Genomic DNA, 17,947 nt, shown 5'->3' with positions numbered 1-17,947 from the left:
TTCCGCTCTTGTTTAACGCATTAGTCAGTCACCAAACGGCCAATGAATGATGTTTATATATAACGAGGCGCACACTTTTCTTGTGCAAAGACACTGTGCGATTCACGTTAATGAGAAGGTGGCTTTTCCGTTGGATGTTACTGTTCACGGTCGATGATGCGATGATGAGGATTTTTTGTTTAAAGGAACGTTGTACCGTTCGAGCACTTTATTAAGATGCAAACAAGTTGTTAATAAAAAAAGAATATGGAGTGTCGGATCAAGAGGATACGGATGTCGCTAAATTAATATTTTAAATGGAAAGGATTATGAGAGTTCAATTAATTAGACTAAAAGAGTCGTTTAATAACACAAGACAACACAGGTGCTTTGGACAGGCCGAGTACGAGTACGAAACACGTTGGTCCCAATGACGTCAGTGGTTCTGCTGCAACCGCTTCACAACAAAAATTCGCAAAAGTTTTTTGATATTTTGGTGAAACTGCTGCAGACCACAGACGTTGTCATTGGGACTAACGGATGCGTGTTTCGTACTCATGGCACCGAGACCTATCCAAAATTTATTTACACTCCCCTTAGGGCTCCAGCCTTTCAAATGACTAGTTTATACATACCAAAAGGTTCAAACTGTTGTCTGGTGGAACCGAATGTTGTTCCTTCACAAACAGTCAGTTAAAGTTCTCCTAGCTTGAGTAAGCCACTCCTAACCAATGCACCCGAATTAATCTTTTCCCATTTTTTCTTTGCAGTGGTGTCGCAACATTAAGCTGTACTGACTCCAGCACAACATCCAGCGATGCGTCTGATCCCGGTTCACCGTATAGTCCGTCATCTTGCGACGATAACAATCCGAATGGTGTAGTAGCAATGCCACCGAACACACAGACCGCAGCGGCGCGTAATTGGCCGTGGAATAATAATTTTGTTACGAAAACATCCAACAACAACAACAATAACAACAAAGTGAAACGGATTCTAGCACCTGAACTGTCCATCTCACCAATCAAGAAAATCCGTCCGAATTCGGATAAACTTGCCACCAACGACACAGCTTCCAAGAAAGCGGCGAACAATGGAAAGTGTAAAGCAGCCGATGTGGCACAGAGTGAGGCGAATCCTCAGACCAAAATAACGGGCTTCTTCAAATCGCAATTGAAACCACCGAATTCGCTGAAACGAGATCTCACCAATTTGGTTGTACGGTCGACCGAATTTCCGAAAGCACGATTCGATCTCAAAACCAATTCCAATCAGAACATTGACGTACGAACATTGACGCCGATGCCACCGTCGCTGAAGAAGGTGGAACGAAAAACGGCCAAAGTTGCACCACTAGTGCCAATATCGCGTAAAGCCACAACAAATTCGAGGAAAGCAAATCAGCCAGCACTACCAAAGAAACCCGTTAACATTGCACCGCGAACAGTCGACACGAAACGGAATCCACCGCCGTTGATACCGAAACTGTCCGACATACGCTCAACGGATCAGCCACCAAAAATTACTCAATCCACTGTTTTGCTCACTGCCATCCGTCTGCCGCAGCAGCAAATCGGTTCACAGCAAACAATCGTGCAACAGTCGCAAAATGTTCAGGCAAAGACTCCGACAAAAATGGGACCAGTATTTCAGTTACATGCTCCAGTGATGCCGAAATTAGTACAAATACCAAATATCCTATCGAAGGACACAAATATTGTGATGAACAATGGTCAATTAGCCCGCGGAATTATGAACAATGGGACGCATTACTTTTTGAACGGTGCCGTCATTAAACTTCAACAGTTGCCGCAAGCGAATAGCGTCAACGGTCAACCGAACGGGCTTACGACCATGGAGCAATTGAATAATATGATTCTAAAATCGCCAACTATTGCAGATCAAGTGCCTTTTACTAAGTCTCTTCCACTGCATTCAACGCAACAATCTCAGGTTCAAACACAAACATATGCAACGGCCGTATCGACCGGTCAGTATGCTCAGCCAATGTTTATGGCCACATCAACGGGAATACTATTGAATACAGCACTGCCAACCGTTATCACATCGCATTTGTCCGGTTTACATGCAATTACGCAATCAACAGCAATACCAGCCCTCAATCCCTACAATCAAAACACCGACAACCTATTACCAGGCATCAGCACAATCCTACAAAATCATCATCAAAATCCGCACACATTCGTTTCAACAAACAGCAACTACCAGCTACAGACTGCCACACATCAATTCCAAGTACAACAACCACCGATCCTATCGACCATTCCATCGACGCCCGTATCAACACATGTACGTTCGAAGATCCCTCAACCATCATTGGCGACATCGATATGCGCGTCACCGGAATCCGCATCGTTCAGTACATCGATGCCGGCACTCATTACATCCACTCCCACCACATCAGTTACTAGTGCATGCATGAGTCCAAAGGAAACGTCACCGATCCTAAAACCAGTTGCAAACGGCATCGAAATGCCGGAATTGACAAAAATCTCGCTTAACGTGGACACAGCCTTACCAACGATACCAGTTGTGCCAGCGCAGGATTTACAATCGAAATGTTACGTTGACATTTTGTGTTCACCCACCGTTCCTTCACTATCACCGCAACCGCAGAGTTCACCTCCGTGCTTGCCATCACCGAAAAGTCTTGTCCTGGAAAAAATTCAACAAAAGAAACGCGAAGACTTGGAGGCCACCATTGACATCCGGAAACCATTTACCGATTATTTGCGACCGGCCATCGTTGATACGGAATTTCAAACGGCCAGTCTACCAGAATGCGCAAAAAGTCCCATTCTATCGCAACCGAAAACGATTCGGTTCCCGGCAATCGGCACCAATGGCGTACGGCTGGGCATTCGTAAATCGGACGGTCGCATTATCGGCGTGTGTTATTGGGATGAGTGCGATGCCAAATACGATACCAGTTCGAAGCTGCTGGATCATATGCAAACACAGCATGTGAATACACAGATCGGGCCGTTCACGTGCCAATGGTCGGGATGTAAGGTTCATGGACGGGAATCGTGCTCGAGAAGGTGGCTGGAACGACATGTTTTATCGCATGGCGGATCGAAGCAATTCAAGTGCATCGTGGACGGATGCGGTCTTCGATTTGGATCACAGGTATGTTTCCTTAGGCTTTGTTGGTTCGTGACCGGTTACTTCATTGGTTAACTGAGTCGTTAGGGTGTTCACTCAGCCGGTGGACTTTTTTTTACTGAATGCTGATAACAAATTCCGTTTACAGCTTGCCCTGCAAAAACATGTGAATGGACACTTTACAACCGTTGAAACGAAAGAACCTGCAGCCAGACGTTCGGATCCACCAGTTCCAAAAAAGCTTCGTCTAACTGGCAAAAAATTAAGATATCGCCGCCAGCCATTCTCAGGTATGTGTAAAAGACTTCGGTTTCTTCAGATTCTAGTAAAGGAGTAGTCGCCTTTGCGAGTGAAAATAGCTCACCTCTTCTATTCGATCCTATCAAAATGAAAATGAATCAAAATAATCTTATTTGTCTAACCGTCTCCTAGCCATCACAACCCATACAATAGCTACTTTGCTACAAAGTAAACTGCGGCAACGCAAAAAAGCAATTCAAATGAAATCAAAATATAGAAAACCAAAAATGCATCAAAACGTTACGCATCGATCTCTAAATTTCCACTCTGTTCTTATAGCACGTCGATTCGACTTTTTCGACTGTGGCATTATGGAAGGATTACAGCATCGTTTGGCGCACACAAATACGATTACACAGGGCCCGGGTGGCGCTATCACATTTTCTGGGAATTTAATGGCACGCCGACTAACACTGACTGGACACAGTGAATGTTTGATCCAATGGAATCCGAGCAACATGTAAGTTCCGTTTTCCATTTTTTTCTTCATAAAGTCATAAAGTATGTCATGCGTGACGACCATTTGCACCTCTTTTTATCGTATTTCCTACCATACATTGCATCTCTTTCGCTCCAGCGACATACTTTATGAACTGATGAGATGCAAGAATTTTAACAGAGCTGATGTAAGATAGCCAGTCTGCCTTGTTAAGCCAAAACACCGAATTTATATCTTTGCCTGTAAGGAGCTTTCGAGAGCTTTAAGCCTCCTTTGTATTCCACTAGAAATATTCAAATTTTCCAATAAAACCTAAAGCTCAGAGCTTTCAAAAGCTCTCTAAAGCTCACACACAATACGAGTAGAAATCTCAAACGTTCACAATATTTAGATTTGATAAGATGTTGGCTGTTGTCGTTGACTACAATTGACGTAACAATTGCCCATGCAAATCCGCCAAAAAACACAAGATGCTTAAGTTTCGGGTGAATTCGAGTTCAGCACAAGATCACTTCATTATAATGTGGCAGCAGTCTCCGAACATGAACCAGTAGTCGGACACTGATTGTTCCTTCATTTATGAAAATGTTGATCGATGAAAGAACAATATGTTCGACTACTGGTACATGTTCAGAGACTGGTGTCACTACTAGCACTTGGAATTTCAATAGAAATGTTGCGATGTTGAAATACTTTTCCAACGGTCATTCTATCATATTCATCATACATTCCATCAATTCTATAGAAACCGTTAGCGCAACACAAAAAAAAAAACGCTGCACTTAATTCACCCGAATGGACTCCGAATTTGTTTTGTGATCAGCTGAAGATTTTCATTACCTTCAGTGTTTAAACACTTTGGTTGTTACTGCCGTATTAAGTCTCAGCACCGTCTCACAGTTCTGCTTTTCGAGAGTTTGAGACTTCTTTTGTAGTCCATACTGAAATCTTCTACCTCTCCAATGGAATCAAAAAGAAGCTCAGAGCTTTCGAAAGCTCTACAAAGCACACACATTTCGAAACGGTATTTTGGCTTAACACAAGATATTGTAGGCTTCATTTACAGTCAACTTACCGATAGTCGAAACCATCCCACTAACTATCTCTCACCCTTCCGACATCTAGCATTTCCGATGAATGGATGTCCACACCGACAAGCCCATCAGCAAAGCTAACGAAAACCGTAAAAATCCAATCACTGTCGCCAAGTGAGCACATAGCACTGCAACGGTATCTTCGACACAGCTACGGTAACACCAATCTACTGACCACAACATGCGCTTCCGCTAAAGTTGCATCGCAGGCCGCCTCAGCGTTACCAACAAAAAAACTTCGTAAACCGCCGAAAACAATGCCATCGTGACCTTTGAATAAAGTCAAACATTTAGTGCGTAAGTTAAAAAATGGTTAGAATTTTTATATTATTATTAATGAGAGAAATATACAACAAAACAAAACTAATGTGACCGTTGTGGTCCCGTCTAATGTATATTCTGTAATTTAATTAGTGATTTGTAATTAAAAGAAAATTATTCTCCTGTTTGTTCGCTGCCCCCCCACCATTCGAAACAGAAATGATCGGTATTTCGTGTACAGGAGAGATGGGGAGAGGAAACAGAGAGACACGGTGTAAAAACTTAAATTTGTTTTTAATTTTGAATTTTTAACAATTTTGTTTGCGGTGAAAAAATATTTTCTTTTGGTTTTCTGACTCCAGCCGCTTAAGTTAAAAATTGAAAATGAAAGAAAAAAAAACTGAAAAAACAATAGCAATTTAGCGTCGTCATTTTGATTGTAATTTGAATAATTGAGAATTTAAGCTAAGGATTTATATATGTATTCGATTGTCGAGTGTAGCGTAGACGCATCATCTGTGTGATTCAATTGGAATTCGTTCTGGGTGATCTCTGTTGCTTTGTCCTTTCGTTCTTAAATTATTTTATTTTTACTTCCATCCTTGTAGAAGTAGACTGCCAATTTCATAGACCGGGAACCGCACGTGATATATTAGTCTAGCATAAAGCCTGACCAGACTGGCACGAAATAGTCCTTCTGGCGTTGTATGAAGAAAATGAAAATATGAAAACATTTATACAAAAATTGAAAGGGCCCTTCGGGCGTCACCTGAAAACTTACAGAGCGGATCTGAAGGACCTGTTTCAATCCTATGTGTCATGCCATATTGTTACATGTTTGTTCTATTGCTCCATTGGTTTTGAGTGCAAGAGCTTCGACACGGTGAAACTCAAAAACTTTTTGTTTATTTTTATTGAAAAAACAAATTTAAAATTCGAAAATTTGAAGCTAAATACACTCGATATTGCGGAAAAGTGCCAGAGAACAAACAATTTTTTCGACTGGTTTTCAGTTGACCACTTAAAGTCTCGGCAGTAAAAATAGAGTGGCCACGTTCACTTTTAATTGTCAATTGAATTTTGCGAAGATGTTTATGTGGAAATCTGAAAAGTAAAATTTTGTAGTTAAATGGCATCAATACGGCAAAAATTTCTGTGTGACCTTATCTATGAGACTGAAATACACGTGCAGATTCTCGGCCTAGCATTCCGTGTTTTTCTCTCCTCTTTGATTCTTTTCAAAGTAAAACTAATTTTTTGCGTGGGTTGGAAACCGCCTTCGGAAAGTAAAAAAATGAAAAAAAAACTTTAACTTCTGAAGATGATCACAGCCTCCTCTCTACTCATGCAGATGAACTCTACGAACTCACTTATAAATAAAAAAGTATAAAAACATAAAAAAATCATTTATTGTAAAATTGTATATGTAATTTCATTGTATTATTAAGCTAATCGTTTAAAAAGGGATAAATAAGGAAGAAGAGACAAGAAAATTAGTTAAAGAAAGGTAAAAAACGTTTTTGTTTTAAAAGGAAAATTACAACAGTCAAATGTTAATGATGATCAATGTCGACAATTTTTTTTAGGCAAATTTTATTTCGAATTCGAAGAAAAAGGAAAATTTTTATCGTCAAATTTATTTTAGAAATAAAAAATTAATTTTTTTAGATAATTTTATCGTAATCTTAAAAACAAAAAAATACAAAAAAAAATCGAAAACAAAATCTAAATTCTAATTTTATAAAATATTATGGAACAAGAACGCGTTCATTTAGAGTTATTAATATAAATGGTAAAACAAAATGACATTCGGGTTGATTGTTTTGTCGTCATTAACCTATAATTTTGATTTCATTTAAATGGAATTGTGTTGCAACGATCCCAGGCGAAATGGAAGCGAAATGGCTTGAATTCCTGAGGTTTTATCATTTTACAACAACGTGTTTCAACAAGGTCTTAAATATATCCACCCTCGCTGCAAAAACATCTCAATAAAAATTCTTACCAATGTACGGGTTTATGATTCTTGTCGGACCCATTCGTGTCCTATGTCCTATGTGTTGTAAAAAACACTTTTTCAAATCTGCTACTGTTTTGAACACGCAAAGATCTCACTGTCATATCTTCGATTTCTCTCATTTGCTATTTGAAATAGTATACAAATGTAGAGAAACGGAGAAGAACAGCAGTAACAGCTACGAAAGATACGAATTCACTCTGTTAAGGTTATAGTACAACTGTAAAATGTTTGAATTCTGACTTATTTGGTGACTGTAGCTCCGGACTAGATGGCCAAGCGAAACCGTTTTTGTACAAATTATTGCAATATAAATGTGGACTCAAAGTGACTCGCAACCCGGTCGTAGTTACTGGTTCTCTATCAGTTTCCGTTCTTTTTTCTAAAAAAAAGACGATTCGGTGTCTTCGTTGTTCTGGAGCTAGACCGATGGAATTGGGATGAAATTTCATGAGATTGAACAGAAAACAAAATTAAGAAATTTTTGAGAACTTTCCGGAATTTCGGGAAATTTCTAAAATTTTGGGAATTGTAAGGAATTTTGGAAATTTTGCAGAAATTTTAGGAATTCCGGGAACGTTGGGAATATTCAGGAATTTAAATCCCTAAGATCTTGCTTGAGGTTCGCAACACGAACATGAAAACAAAAATCGGAGGTGGTCTCGGGAGCATTTTTAAACTTATTTTCAAACCCACTGTGAACGTGAGTGATAGAATCAAGATTAGAAATAGAAATCTCTCTGAAAATCATGTACGTAAATTGATATGTTGAAAAGACAATATAATCTTGGGACGTTCACCATTTTCACAATCCCCAATTTTGGCCCAGCTGATCATTTCAAAACAATTCATTTAAATGAATGAAAAAAGAAGAAGAAAACAATTCAGTGATATTAATATTCAATTTAATAAACACACCGCTTTTCAAATTGATCTCAAATTAATTTTATATTTCATTAACTAAAAAAACAACAGAAAAAAGAGAAGGAGAGAGAGAGGGGAGGGGAGAAAAATGGGAAAACTTAAAAAAATAGAAAATATAAAATTAAAATATTGAAAAACAGCAAAATCATCCAGACAACCGAAAATACATTTCCGTGAATATAACCGAAATTGTAAAAAACGATTAAATCCAAGAGCAATCACATGACATAGCACAAAGCACATTTATTTTAGCGTAAACAAGATACAAAAGAGGAAAATAAAATTGAACAAAATTTATACAAAAAAGATGAAAAATAGTTAGTTTTGGCTTTATATCTCAAAAATATCGAAATCGAGAGTTTTCTATATTTTTTTAAAAAACGAAATTAAAATGCAACAAAATGAAGGTCAAAATTTATATCCAACCAAAAAACAAAGCGAATGAAAATAATTTTGAACATAAAATCTAACTTTAAATTATAATCGAAGCAACAAAAAAAGAAATGAAAATTCTAGAAATTTAAGGCGATAAAAGTTGTACATAAAACAAGTAAATTAAAAAAAAAAAAACTTCAGGAAAACCAAAATTTAGAGACAAAAAATTTATTTCTTAAAGGAAAACCAATGCAAAAAAATTAAATTTAAATCAAACCGCTTTTATATAACAAAAAAATTAAAACTTTTGTATAACAGAGAATAGCAACACATTTAGCGAATCATGTGATTTCCGTGTTATAAAATTTTTCCGTTTTTTTTTTACTTCCTTTTTTTGATGTGCTTTTGTCCATACAATTTTGTTGTTTTTAAATATACAAAAAAAAACAATCATTCGGTATAAGATGCATACATAACCTGTGTCAAGACCTGTGTACACTTAATTGAATTGAAATGAAGAAACGGGACGGTTTAGATATGCTGCGAATTGACGTCATAAGTGCGCCAAAAATTCAAATATTCTTTTGACAGACAATGTCAAACGCTGACAACCATAACACTGCCAATAACTACACAAAAACAAAACAATTTTTGTTTTAAATGTTAACTTTGAAACTAGAATTCGACGTGTTATTGTCAGTAAATTTCGTCGCCAAATTTGGAATTTCTTTTGCGCATATACAAAAGTGCATGTGGTGTGTGCTTTAACTAACACTAAGAAAACATGCCTCCTGTCTGTACGAAAGACAATCAGCTTCTACTACATGATTGTAGTTGACTTCAAATGCTAGTGCTAGCTAGAGTGCTACCCTAAAACTGATGGAGTGCTATGCTAGTGCTAGCTAGCGTGAAATGCAATATTTCGCAATTTTCTGGGTTGACTCATGGACTTGTCAGACTTGTAGTCTAGTTATTGTCAATAGCTTCGATAGAAAATTGATTTTATTTTGCTGTTAAAATAAAGTTTGTCGCGAATGTGCAGTTACACAGTCACTTCTCGTTTTTTAATAAACTTTTAAGGAATCACATTGGTTGACACGATAACGTGACTAATTTAAATCAAAGCCAATCCAGCTGATCTCTTTCCCAACTGATGACAGAATTGTGTGCGAAGCAGAAACACAACCAACTTCATAATATGAATTAAAATGAGCGCGTTCTATTACTGAAAATGAATGAAAATTAGCTAAGTGAGTGACTTCATTTAACATTGGATTGAAGTTGGTTGTATAAGATTTGTACACACAAAAATGAATAGCCGATCGTCGGTAGCGAAAATTTTATATCTATAATAGCTCACGGTGATTATTGGTATGCAAAATTGTAACAAGTCAGTAACAAGTTAGCTCACGAAATAGTCAACTGCCCGAAACGACAAATGAAAATGTCCGAATTTGAATGAAATGGCGCCACTTATGATGTGAATTTTTATTTAATTTATAAAAAAGAGAGAAAAATGGACGATTAACACCTAAATTCGTAAATTAGATGTGAATCCGCTAATTGCCACACACAACCAACGCAAATAAATAAATATAGAAAGACAAAAGAAAAATCATCAACAACAAACACTCTAACCCATGAAAAAAGTCTAAATTAAATTGATATAAATCTCGTAATTTAATTTAGAGAATAAATTTACACAAAACAAAAAGAATTTTAAATTTAAATTTATAAAAAAAGAAACAAAACTCTTTGTAAGTAAACATAATCGCGATGTATAAAATTGACACTGCCAAAAAAATGACTGACGATACACGTGAGAGACGGGGAGTAGGAGGAGGATATACGATAAAAGAAAGTAAAAAAAAACTTTCTTTTTAACTTAATTAAACTGACACAAGAATTAAGAAAATGGGAAAAATTGTTTAATTGACTCGTGCATTAATAACATAAAAGCCCATCCATCGATTGAATTAATAACAAAATTTAAAATGAAAAAAAACTCGTATGATGAACCTTAGTACTGCCAATAAATTTTATTTGTAAATTGAACATTTTGCTTGTGATTTTTTTCTTTTATTTAATTTGAAGACGAAAAAAGATTTTTTTATTGAAATTCTTTTTAGAATTTAATTTTGTGTCGCTAAATATAATTTATAAAAAATTGCACCAAAACAGTCAGACGAGGAATGATTGGTGTTTTGTTCGCTGAATCGAATATTTAAATTGCCAATTCCGACTCGAGATGTAGTAGAACTGATGCTCGGTAAAAACGGACCGTCTACGTTATTTTTAAAAATGGTATGCGGTTCTTCCGCCAATTTCAACTCCGCATTTGTTTATTGCGGTTCTTCCACCTTTTTCACTCGGTGTAAACTTATATTGCGGTTCTTCTGCCAAATTCAACACCGCAGTTTATTCACAGCGCCGCACTTATAATCTCTGCAGTTCAAATCAAGTGGACTTCGCAAAATCGAAAGTCGCAAAAGTAGAATTTCTTAGTGAAATGACAATAATCATCGCCGTGATAATGAACGCCGCCAAAGCACCTAGCAGGGTAATAGAGGTTTTACCACGTCGGTGCTTTGACACCGCAATATAAAATGAGTGAGCACGTTCACTTCCAATCGTCGAATGTGTTGCAGAGGTTAGAATGGAAGCACAAATTGAGTGGCAGTAATCGCTTTTAATTGTCAATTGTATCTTGCGAAGAGGTTTATGCGGAAATCGTAAAAATAAAATCTTGTAGGGAAATGACAATAACTATTCAAGCTGCAAGCTGCATGAGGTGTTGCTGATTCTCTGTATTTTTCTGAGATTTGAAATCTTTACTTTCAAAATTTAATCGACTTTGACTACTCCGGCATTTACCATGCTTTTACCCGATTCGTTACTGCCATTTATAAAGTCATGGTTTTTGCTAAAGGAGATGGTGTACGTCGGAGACTGATTTGGTAATTTACAAATGTCACTGCTGATTTGGCTTGAACGGCTGATCCATAAAATAGTGTTGAACAAATTCGGTCTTCCTCTATAACATAGATGTATAAGTGGGCAAAACTTTTGTCGAGAAGTCACGCGATAAGTCTGAAACGGAAAGTTCAATGTTTGCTGGTCTATAAACGAAGAAAGACAAAAACCGCAGAAATCCACTGATGTGGTTGTCAGTTAAAATTTTTATTTTCACCAAGACTGATGTCCCAAGTCCTTCCGAATAAATACTCGAAATTCCATACAAGAATGCGCGCGAAAATCAAAAATTCGGGTCAAAAAATAGTTTCCTTTCACTGTGTGATAATAAGGAATGATTTTAAATATTTCCTCCCGTCACCAGTCAAGGAAAGGAAGATGAGAGACTATGAAAAGACTTGTTAACATTAGAGATCCGACTAATGACCAATTTTGAACATGAAAACCCTAATACGCTACTCTTCTTAATTTTATTGAACTACAATTCCGTCCATGTCAAAAAATAGATTGAAGTGAAAAGGAAATACCGAAAATAGACTTGATTATTTAGCACGAACAGATACCGATCATTCCTCAGTTAATTACGTATCCGAATATCAAAAATAAAATTTAAACAAAAAATTGGACTGAAAATAACAACAAAATTATTTGTAGCAATAAAAAATTTGAAATTAAATTTAAAGCGAAAAAATTTTGAAAAATATTTGAATTTTTTTGGTTTTGCTTTTCGTAGCAGCAAAAACAAAACAAGCAAACTAAATGAAAACGAAAATCATAAAAAGCAATAGACAAAAATCGTTTTTTTTACAAAATATTTTTTTTAGAAACTTAATTTAAGAAAATCAAAAACACAAAAAAAAGAGTAAATTTTGAAATGGTAAAGTGCGCAAGACAACACGTTGGAAAAGTATGATTAAAGTAAATATTTATATAGCAAAGCGGTATAACAACAAATAATAAGTGAGGGGAAAGAAATTCGTAAAATCAAATCGCCATCATTGTAAATTAAATTTAAAAAAATATTCAAATCCTGTTGAACATTTCAGCATTTTAGCAACGCATTTTCCATGATTTTTATTTTTATTAACCTTTTACAGACGGCAAGCATAATATCATTTAACAGGAGTTAACAAATCTGTTTTACTCAATTTGATCTAAGTGTTTTCGACACACTTCCAAAAAAGAGACGAAAATATCGTCTGTCTCCGGTAACTTAGTCTACAATCTACAATAGCAATACTCTCTCTAGCAAACAATGACAGTAGTTAGGTTGCTAGTGAGTGTATTGACAATAGCTATCTACCACAGCTTTCACAGTTGTAGCAGAAAATCAAGTACAGAAAATACAACTTTGGCAGCCATTTTCGTGGAATCTGGAAAATTCTCGAAAATTTTCTAAATTCTGGAAAATTCTCGAAAACAATGAAAATTATCGAGTTAAGAATTTTCAAGGATTTCGAAAATTTTCGAGAATTTTTAGTTAAGAATTCCTAAAATTCTCGAGAATTTTTATGAATTTCATAAATTTTCCGGAATATTTCTAGAAAGTTCTCAAAAGCTACTGAAAATAGGTGAACTTGTTACCTGTGACATGATTGGTGAGATTTTCAAATCGTTTTTGTTATTACAAGACGACGCATTTACCACACCGCATTTGTTGTCATTGCGGATAAACGGGAATAAAGCCGTTCGTGAAAGGTTAATCGGTTGCCTTAAAATCGTTTATTTTGTCGTTCAACAACATTTTTCTCTATTGTACAAAGATAATTTCGGAGAAAAAGTTAAAAAATAAGGAAAGGGAGAAAACATTTTTATCATCAGCCACTTGGCCGAACTTAGCATAAATAAAAACACGTAAATTAAATGTAAATTTTATTGAAAACAAATAAATTGAAAATATTTTACGCGCCAAATAGAACAACATTCAAAAAATAATTTCGTTTCGCAACGTGATTTTTTCCTAGTTTCATTTTAATTTTTGTGTGGCCTACCTTTCGGAAAGAGAGAGAGAGAGAGAGGGGCACACCTATTTTCCTCTGTAAAGTAATAGAAAACCCAAATGTGAATCAATCATTTCGATTTGGAGGTCTAACATAGTGAAACATTGATATGGAGATAAAGAGAGGAAGAGAGTATTGGTACGGCAATGTATAGAATTATAGGAATTAGGAGTCGTACAATTTACTGATTTATGCTCTCACTTATATTGCAACAAATTAATTTAATTTTGAAGAAAGAATTAAAGAGAAAAATGATTGAAGTTGGAGACCATCTATAGAATTTGTTTATATGAAAATGTTTTATTCACAATGACCGACAGAGTAATTTAACTGAATTCCTTTGGTCGTCGGTTCGTAATTTCTATATTTTACGACAAAAAAATGAAGAAAAAAAATTAATTTAATTTCTGTTCTTTACACATTAAGATTAATTAATTAAATAAACAAACAAAAAACAAAACATATAGTAAGGTGGTGTAAACACTTGATTAGAAAAGAGTTGTCTTGAAGTAAATAAAAAAAAAAGTTTGTAAAATGTAATAGAAAATTGAGTTTATCGTTTCTCTCTACCACTTATCGATTGGAGATTGGAGGCGTGTTCTCTGCTGACGAAATTTGATTGAACCGATTGAAAATCACCGCGAGAATTTATTGTTAGTTTGTCACCGACCAAAAAATTATTTTCCACCAAAAACTGTTCTACTACCCACAACTCACAAGTGGAAGAGAGTTAAAGATCGGAAAGCTCAGGTATAGGTAAGTCTCACCTGTCCCGAATCTGGCTCATCCAAAAATGACAGATCGGCTTTCAGGTCCGCCACAAACTCTTTCACAAAATTTCTATAAGTAGTCCCGAAATCTGACCAGAAAAGCTTTACAGGTCCGGATTGGTCACATTTAGCGATCTAAAATCTCACGAAGGGCCGACACCACTTTCACATGGATTAGGGCCGACGTAAAAATGTTTGTATAAGTCGGCCGAAGGGTCGATAGGAAGCCAGTCCGGTCCTGTTACTATTATTCAGGTTTATGTTCAGGCCATATGAAAATGAAAATAATCAAAGAAAGGTCAAAATAGGCATCAGAGGTATTTCAGTTCAGGTAGAGAAGGAAGTATACGTCGAGTCGAGGAATTTTAAAATAAAATTCGAATTAGCTGCAGCTTTGTCTGAACAACATTGAATGTTAGCTATTACGCAGCTTTCCTGAGTATAGGTGAAACTTCAATGTAAATCCCAATATGAAGTGGATACCTTAAAATGGATTCGGTCAGCACTTATTCCATTGACGAAAGTGCATGGCTTCTATTGCATAAATAAATGCACCAAGAAACCCCTCTTAGCTGATCTTCAAGGATGCTTGAAATTCCATTCACGTCAAAGAAATGAATGAACAATGAATTAGGTGAGGTTACGTCTGAAAAAGTAACTTGAAGATGATCTATTGAACCGCGCTATTTAGAACATTAATCTCTTCTGATAATTCCTCTTTTGATATTTTTGTCGGATATCAACTAAGAAAAAAATGTATGGGGTGGGGAAGCATCTAGTCCAGCTTAACGGACCATTGTTTTGAACTCCCCTAGGGTCCCTCTATTCAGAACAGCAATCAATTTTTGGGTGCATTTTCGGTAAAACTTTATTTTGGTGTGAGAAAAGACTCATAAAATTTTGAAAATATTTGTTTTAGAACTGAGAAGAAGGTGAACCATGTGGTGTGATGGAACCTTAGGAACAAACCAAGTACTATCTCAGTAATCCCGAAAGTCCAGAAGGGAACGCAAAAAAACCGCTAAATATCCTTGAGTACTACACCACCTTGATAACACCAAAAGTCCAGAAAAGAAGACAAAAAAGCGGAAAAATCCTGGAATTTTCTCAAGGAGCAAAGTTGGGAAAAATCTTGCCGTACCAATACACCTCATTTGACCTAAGGAATGCCGTTCCTGCGAAAGATCACTGAGATTGCACTTTTTTTTGGTCTTGTCTGATAATGTTTCACTCAGAATGATGAGCTGGGAAAAGATTTCTTCGGCAAGTCTGTTCCGCTCGGCAAACTCTATAATCACTCCTGTAGCGAAGAAGAAGCGTTTTTCAAAAAATAAATTTCTGTCGAAAAATCCAATAAAACGTAACAGCACTGATCCTCCAGTGTGGATACTTTATTGAAACATCCTTTATGCTTATCATAAAACCAATTTCTTATTCAATTTCCTGCCATTGGCTACACTCCTAATTCGGTGTGTGCAGCAGCCGAGGGAGCAGCATTTATCGCTTACACCCCTTTCTCACACGTTGCATTTGTAAAGCGCTCTACCTGCAATTAAAAACGTCGATTTATTCCGGAATCACCATTATCGGAGTAGATGAACTTTCTATTTTACTCGCCTGTATGAATTCTCCGATGAATATCCAAATTGCCTGTGCGAGTGAAAGCAACGCCACATTCTTCACACTTAAAGGATTTTTCATCTACAGAACAAATTTAAAGTTTGAATTTTGTCGCAGAAATACTTTCCCGAACATAAAGAAGAGCGGTATAGATGATCAGGCTAAGGATATTTTCGAAACTGGACCCGACCCGAACACAGCCGAAATTACATTATTGAGACCCGATAACCCAAAAGCCCCGTAAAACTGAATAGGGTCGGGCCGCGGTTTTTTTACCAATCACACTAAACTCTACTTACCAGTGTGGATCCTCAAATGTGTAAATAAATGGCTACTACAGATGAATGCCTTGCCACAAACGGTACAATAGAGCTTCTTCGATTCTTTGCAGTCTAAGGACAACAGTCGACTTTATTGACTTAAATTTTGGCAAAAAAAATTATTTGGGATGAGAACTCACAGCGACGACGACGTGCAGCGTTTTGAAGATGTACCTCGCTTATTCGGCTCAAACGAATCTGAAATTTAGAAACGAAAATTAAAAGTTTGCCGCGCAGACGAGAGGTAAATTAAAATGTACACTAGTCTCCATCACGGCCCCGATTGAAATGCCGTGAGACTCGAGATACGACAGGAACACTAAGACATTCGTGTGCAGATACCTGGCATTTATTCAATATCGCTGCATCATCTAATTGCACCGTGGATGGCTCAGCATTTCTAGTCCTTGGGTGGGGCGACGCTTTTTCCATCTGATGTTTTTCGATAGCAATTTCGGCATCCGATTCGGTGGACTCGTTTCGTGGATTGCACGCAGACTCGGATCTGAAAGCAGACTGAAATAACGACTGTGAACGCATTACGAACACCAACCTAATGTCCTTACTCGGTAGCGTTCGATTCGCTAGCGCCATTCCGATCTAGCCGATTCTGTGAAGACAACGGAAGGATAAGTTGAGAAGATTCAAAATGTGCTGCCTTCGCCGGTGAACTAAGACAGAAACTTCTCGATTCTTCTGCTATTACCTGCTCGTTTGGTGGTGATAGTAAACCGTCCACTTGCATCGCCTCATCAGATGTCAATCTCAAATAATCTGGAAGTTTGACTTGCCCTTGAATATCGGCGTTGCTCCTTTCATCGCATTGTTGTCGTGCATATGGAGTGCCACTTACTGCCGTTGCGTTTTCGACATGCTTCGAAAGCATTTCCTTTCGTATCTCGATTATTCTATCAAACTGAATGAAAACGAAACTTCTTTATGTGTGGGTGGAGTCGAATAACCGCTCAAAGCTCACCTGTAGCTGAAGTTGTGCTTCCATTTCATTCAGCGTTATCTCAAGCTTCAGCTGAACATCTGTAGCTCGCTTCAGTTGCCCTTTTAATGTAGAATTGAAGTCTTTCTGTTCTTGCAGCGCACTTCGTAAGGATTTCAGCACTTTGAACGTTTCATCATCTTGTAGCGTTCGTTGTGCCTTTTAAAATAGAAGGTTTCGACAATTATTCTGCCGATTAACAAATCTTTCATCGATATTATAATGTATACCTCTGCCTCTATATAGTCGGAACTCATTTTGATATAAGCGAAAATCGGTCGTCCAGACTTCGGGACTATTTTTTGTCTTCACGTTACGTTTTACTGGTTCAACACAAAGAACGTTCGATCATAAATGTGTCAAAATGTCTGGTTAACAAAAACGGAATGTGTCGAATCATAGCCCAAGTCATAGCACAGCACCTAGCATTAAGATAGAATACATTCGGAGGATGATGACAAGAGGACAACTACTTCGAGCAAAGCTGTACCTTGACTTTGTGACTTTTTAATGAAGCTGAGAGTCAAGCTGAGCCAATAACTTTGAATTTACGTGTATAGCGACTTTTCAGGTGCCTTGACTTTCCGGAGCGGTTTTTCCCTCGGCTGGTGGTATCAGAATTTGCATTTCGTACAGAAACGAGTCATTCTTTCTTGGCGTTAGTTAAATCACCCAACATATTCGAGTGTGCACGCCACGTAAACATGAATCACAAATCGAAGGAATTTTGACATCTTACATACTAGTGTTAATAC

The 17,947-nt window shown here is 36.9% G+C and overlaps 2 protein-coding genes across 2 annotated transcripts in view; one reads left to right on the top strand and one right to left on the bottom strand.

Moving 5' to 3' along the window:
• LOC119079019 (zinc finger protein jing homolog) overlaps positions 1–10,512 on the top strand; it is a 65,661-nt gene extending 55,149 nt beyond the window's left edge. Inside the window, exons 2-5 of the mRNA XM_037186796.1 lie at positions 750–3,129; positions 3,254–3,395; positions 3,685–3,865; positions 4,970–10,512. Coding sequence (XP_037042691.1) covers positions 750–3,129; positions 3,254–3,395; positions 3,685–3,865; positions 4,970–5,207 — 2,941 coding nt within the window. The 3' untranslated portion in view covers positions 5,208–10,512. The remainder of the gene's footprint in view (positions 1–749; positions 3,130–3,253; positions 3,396–3,684; positions 3,866–4,969) is intronic.
• Positions 10,513–15,609: 5,097 nt separating this feature from the next.
• On the bottom strand, positions 15,610–17,564 carry LOC119079103 (zinc finger protein 468-like). Its single transcript, XM_037186921.1, has 9 exons — positions 17,423–17,564; positions 17,175–17,351; positions 16,905–17,114; positions 16,765–16,808; positions 16,541–16,703; positions 16,339–16,396; positions 16,178–16,270; positions 15,876–15,959; positions 15,610–15,804 (listed from the first exon to the last, which is right to left on the bottom strand). The coding sequence occupies exons 1-9, from the start codon at positions 17,447–17,449 to the stop codon at positions 15,776–15,778; spliced, it is 885 nt and encodes a 294-aa protein (XP_037042816.1). The 5' UTR covers positions 17,450–17,564; the 3' UTR covers positions 15,610–15,775.
• Between the last annotated feature and the right edge of the window lie 383 nt (positions 17,565–17,947).

This window comes from Bradysia coprophila, unplaced genomic scaffold (genome assembly GCF_014529535.1).
Source record: "Bradysia coprophila strain Holo2 unplaced genomic scaffold, BU_Bcop_v1 contig_297, whole genome shotgun sequence".
Lineage (NCBI taxonomy): Eukaryota > Metazoa > Arthropoda > Insecta > Diptera > Sciaridae > Bradysia > Bradysia coprophila.
Note: the sequence above shows the minus strand (reverse complement) of the source record. Positions and strands in the feature narration are given on the sequence as shown.

Excerpts from the sequence above, each read along its gene's own strand:
- LOC119079103 (XM_037186921.1), bottom strand. The coding sequence starts at position 17,449 with ATGAGTTCCGACTATATAGAGGCAGAG. Across the intron at positions 17,352-17,422 it reads CCGACTATATAGAGGCAGAG|GCACAACGAACGCTACAAGA; the intron begins GTATACATTATA and ends CTATTTTAAAAG. Across the intron at positions 16,704-16,764 it reads AGCGAATCGAACGCTACCGA|ATCCGAGTCTGCGTGCAATC; the intron begins GTAAGGACATTA and ends GTCTGCTTTCAG.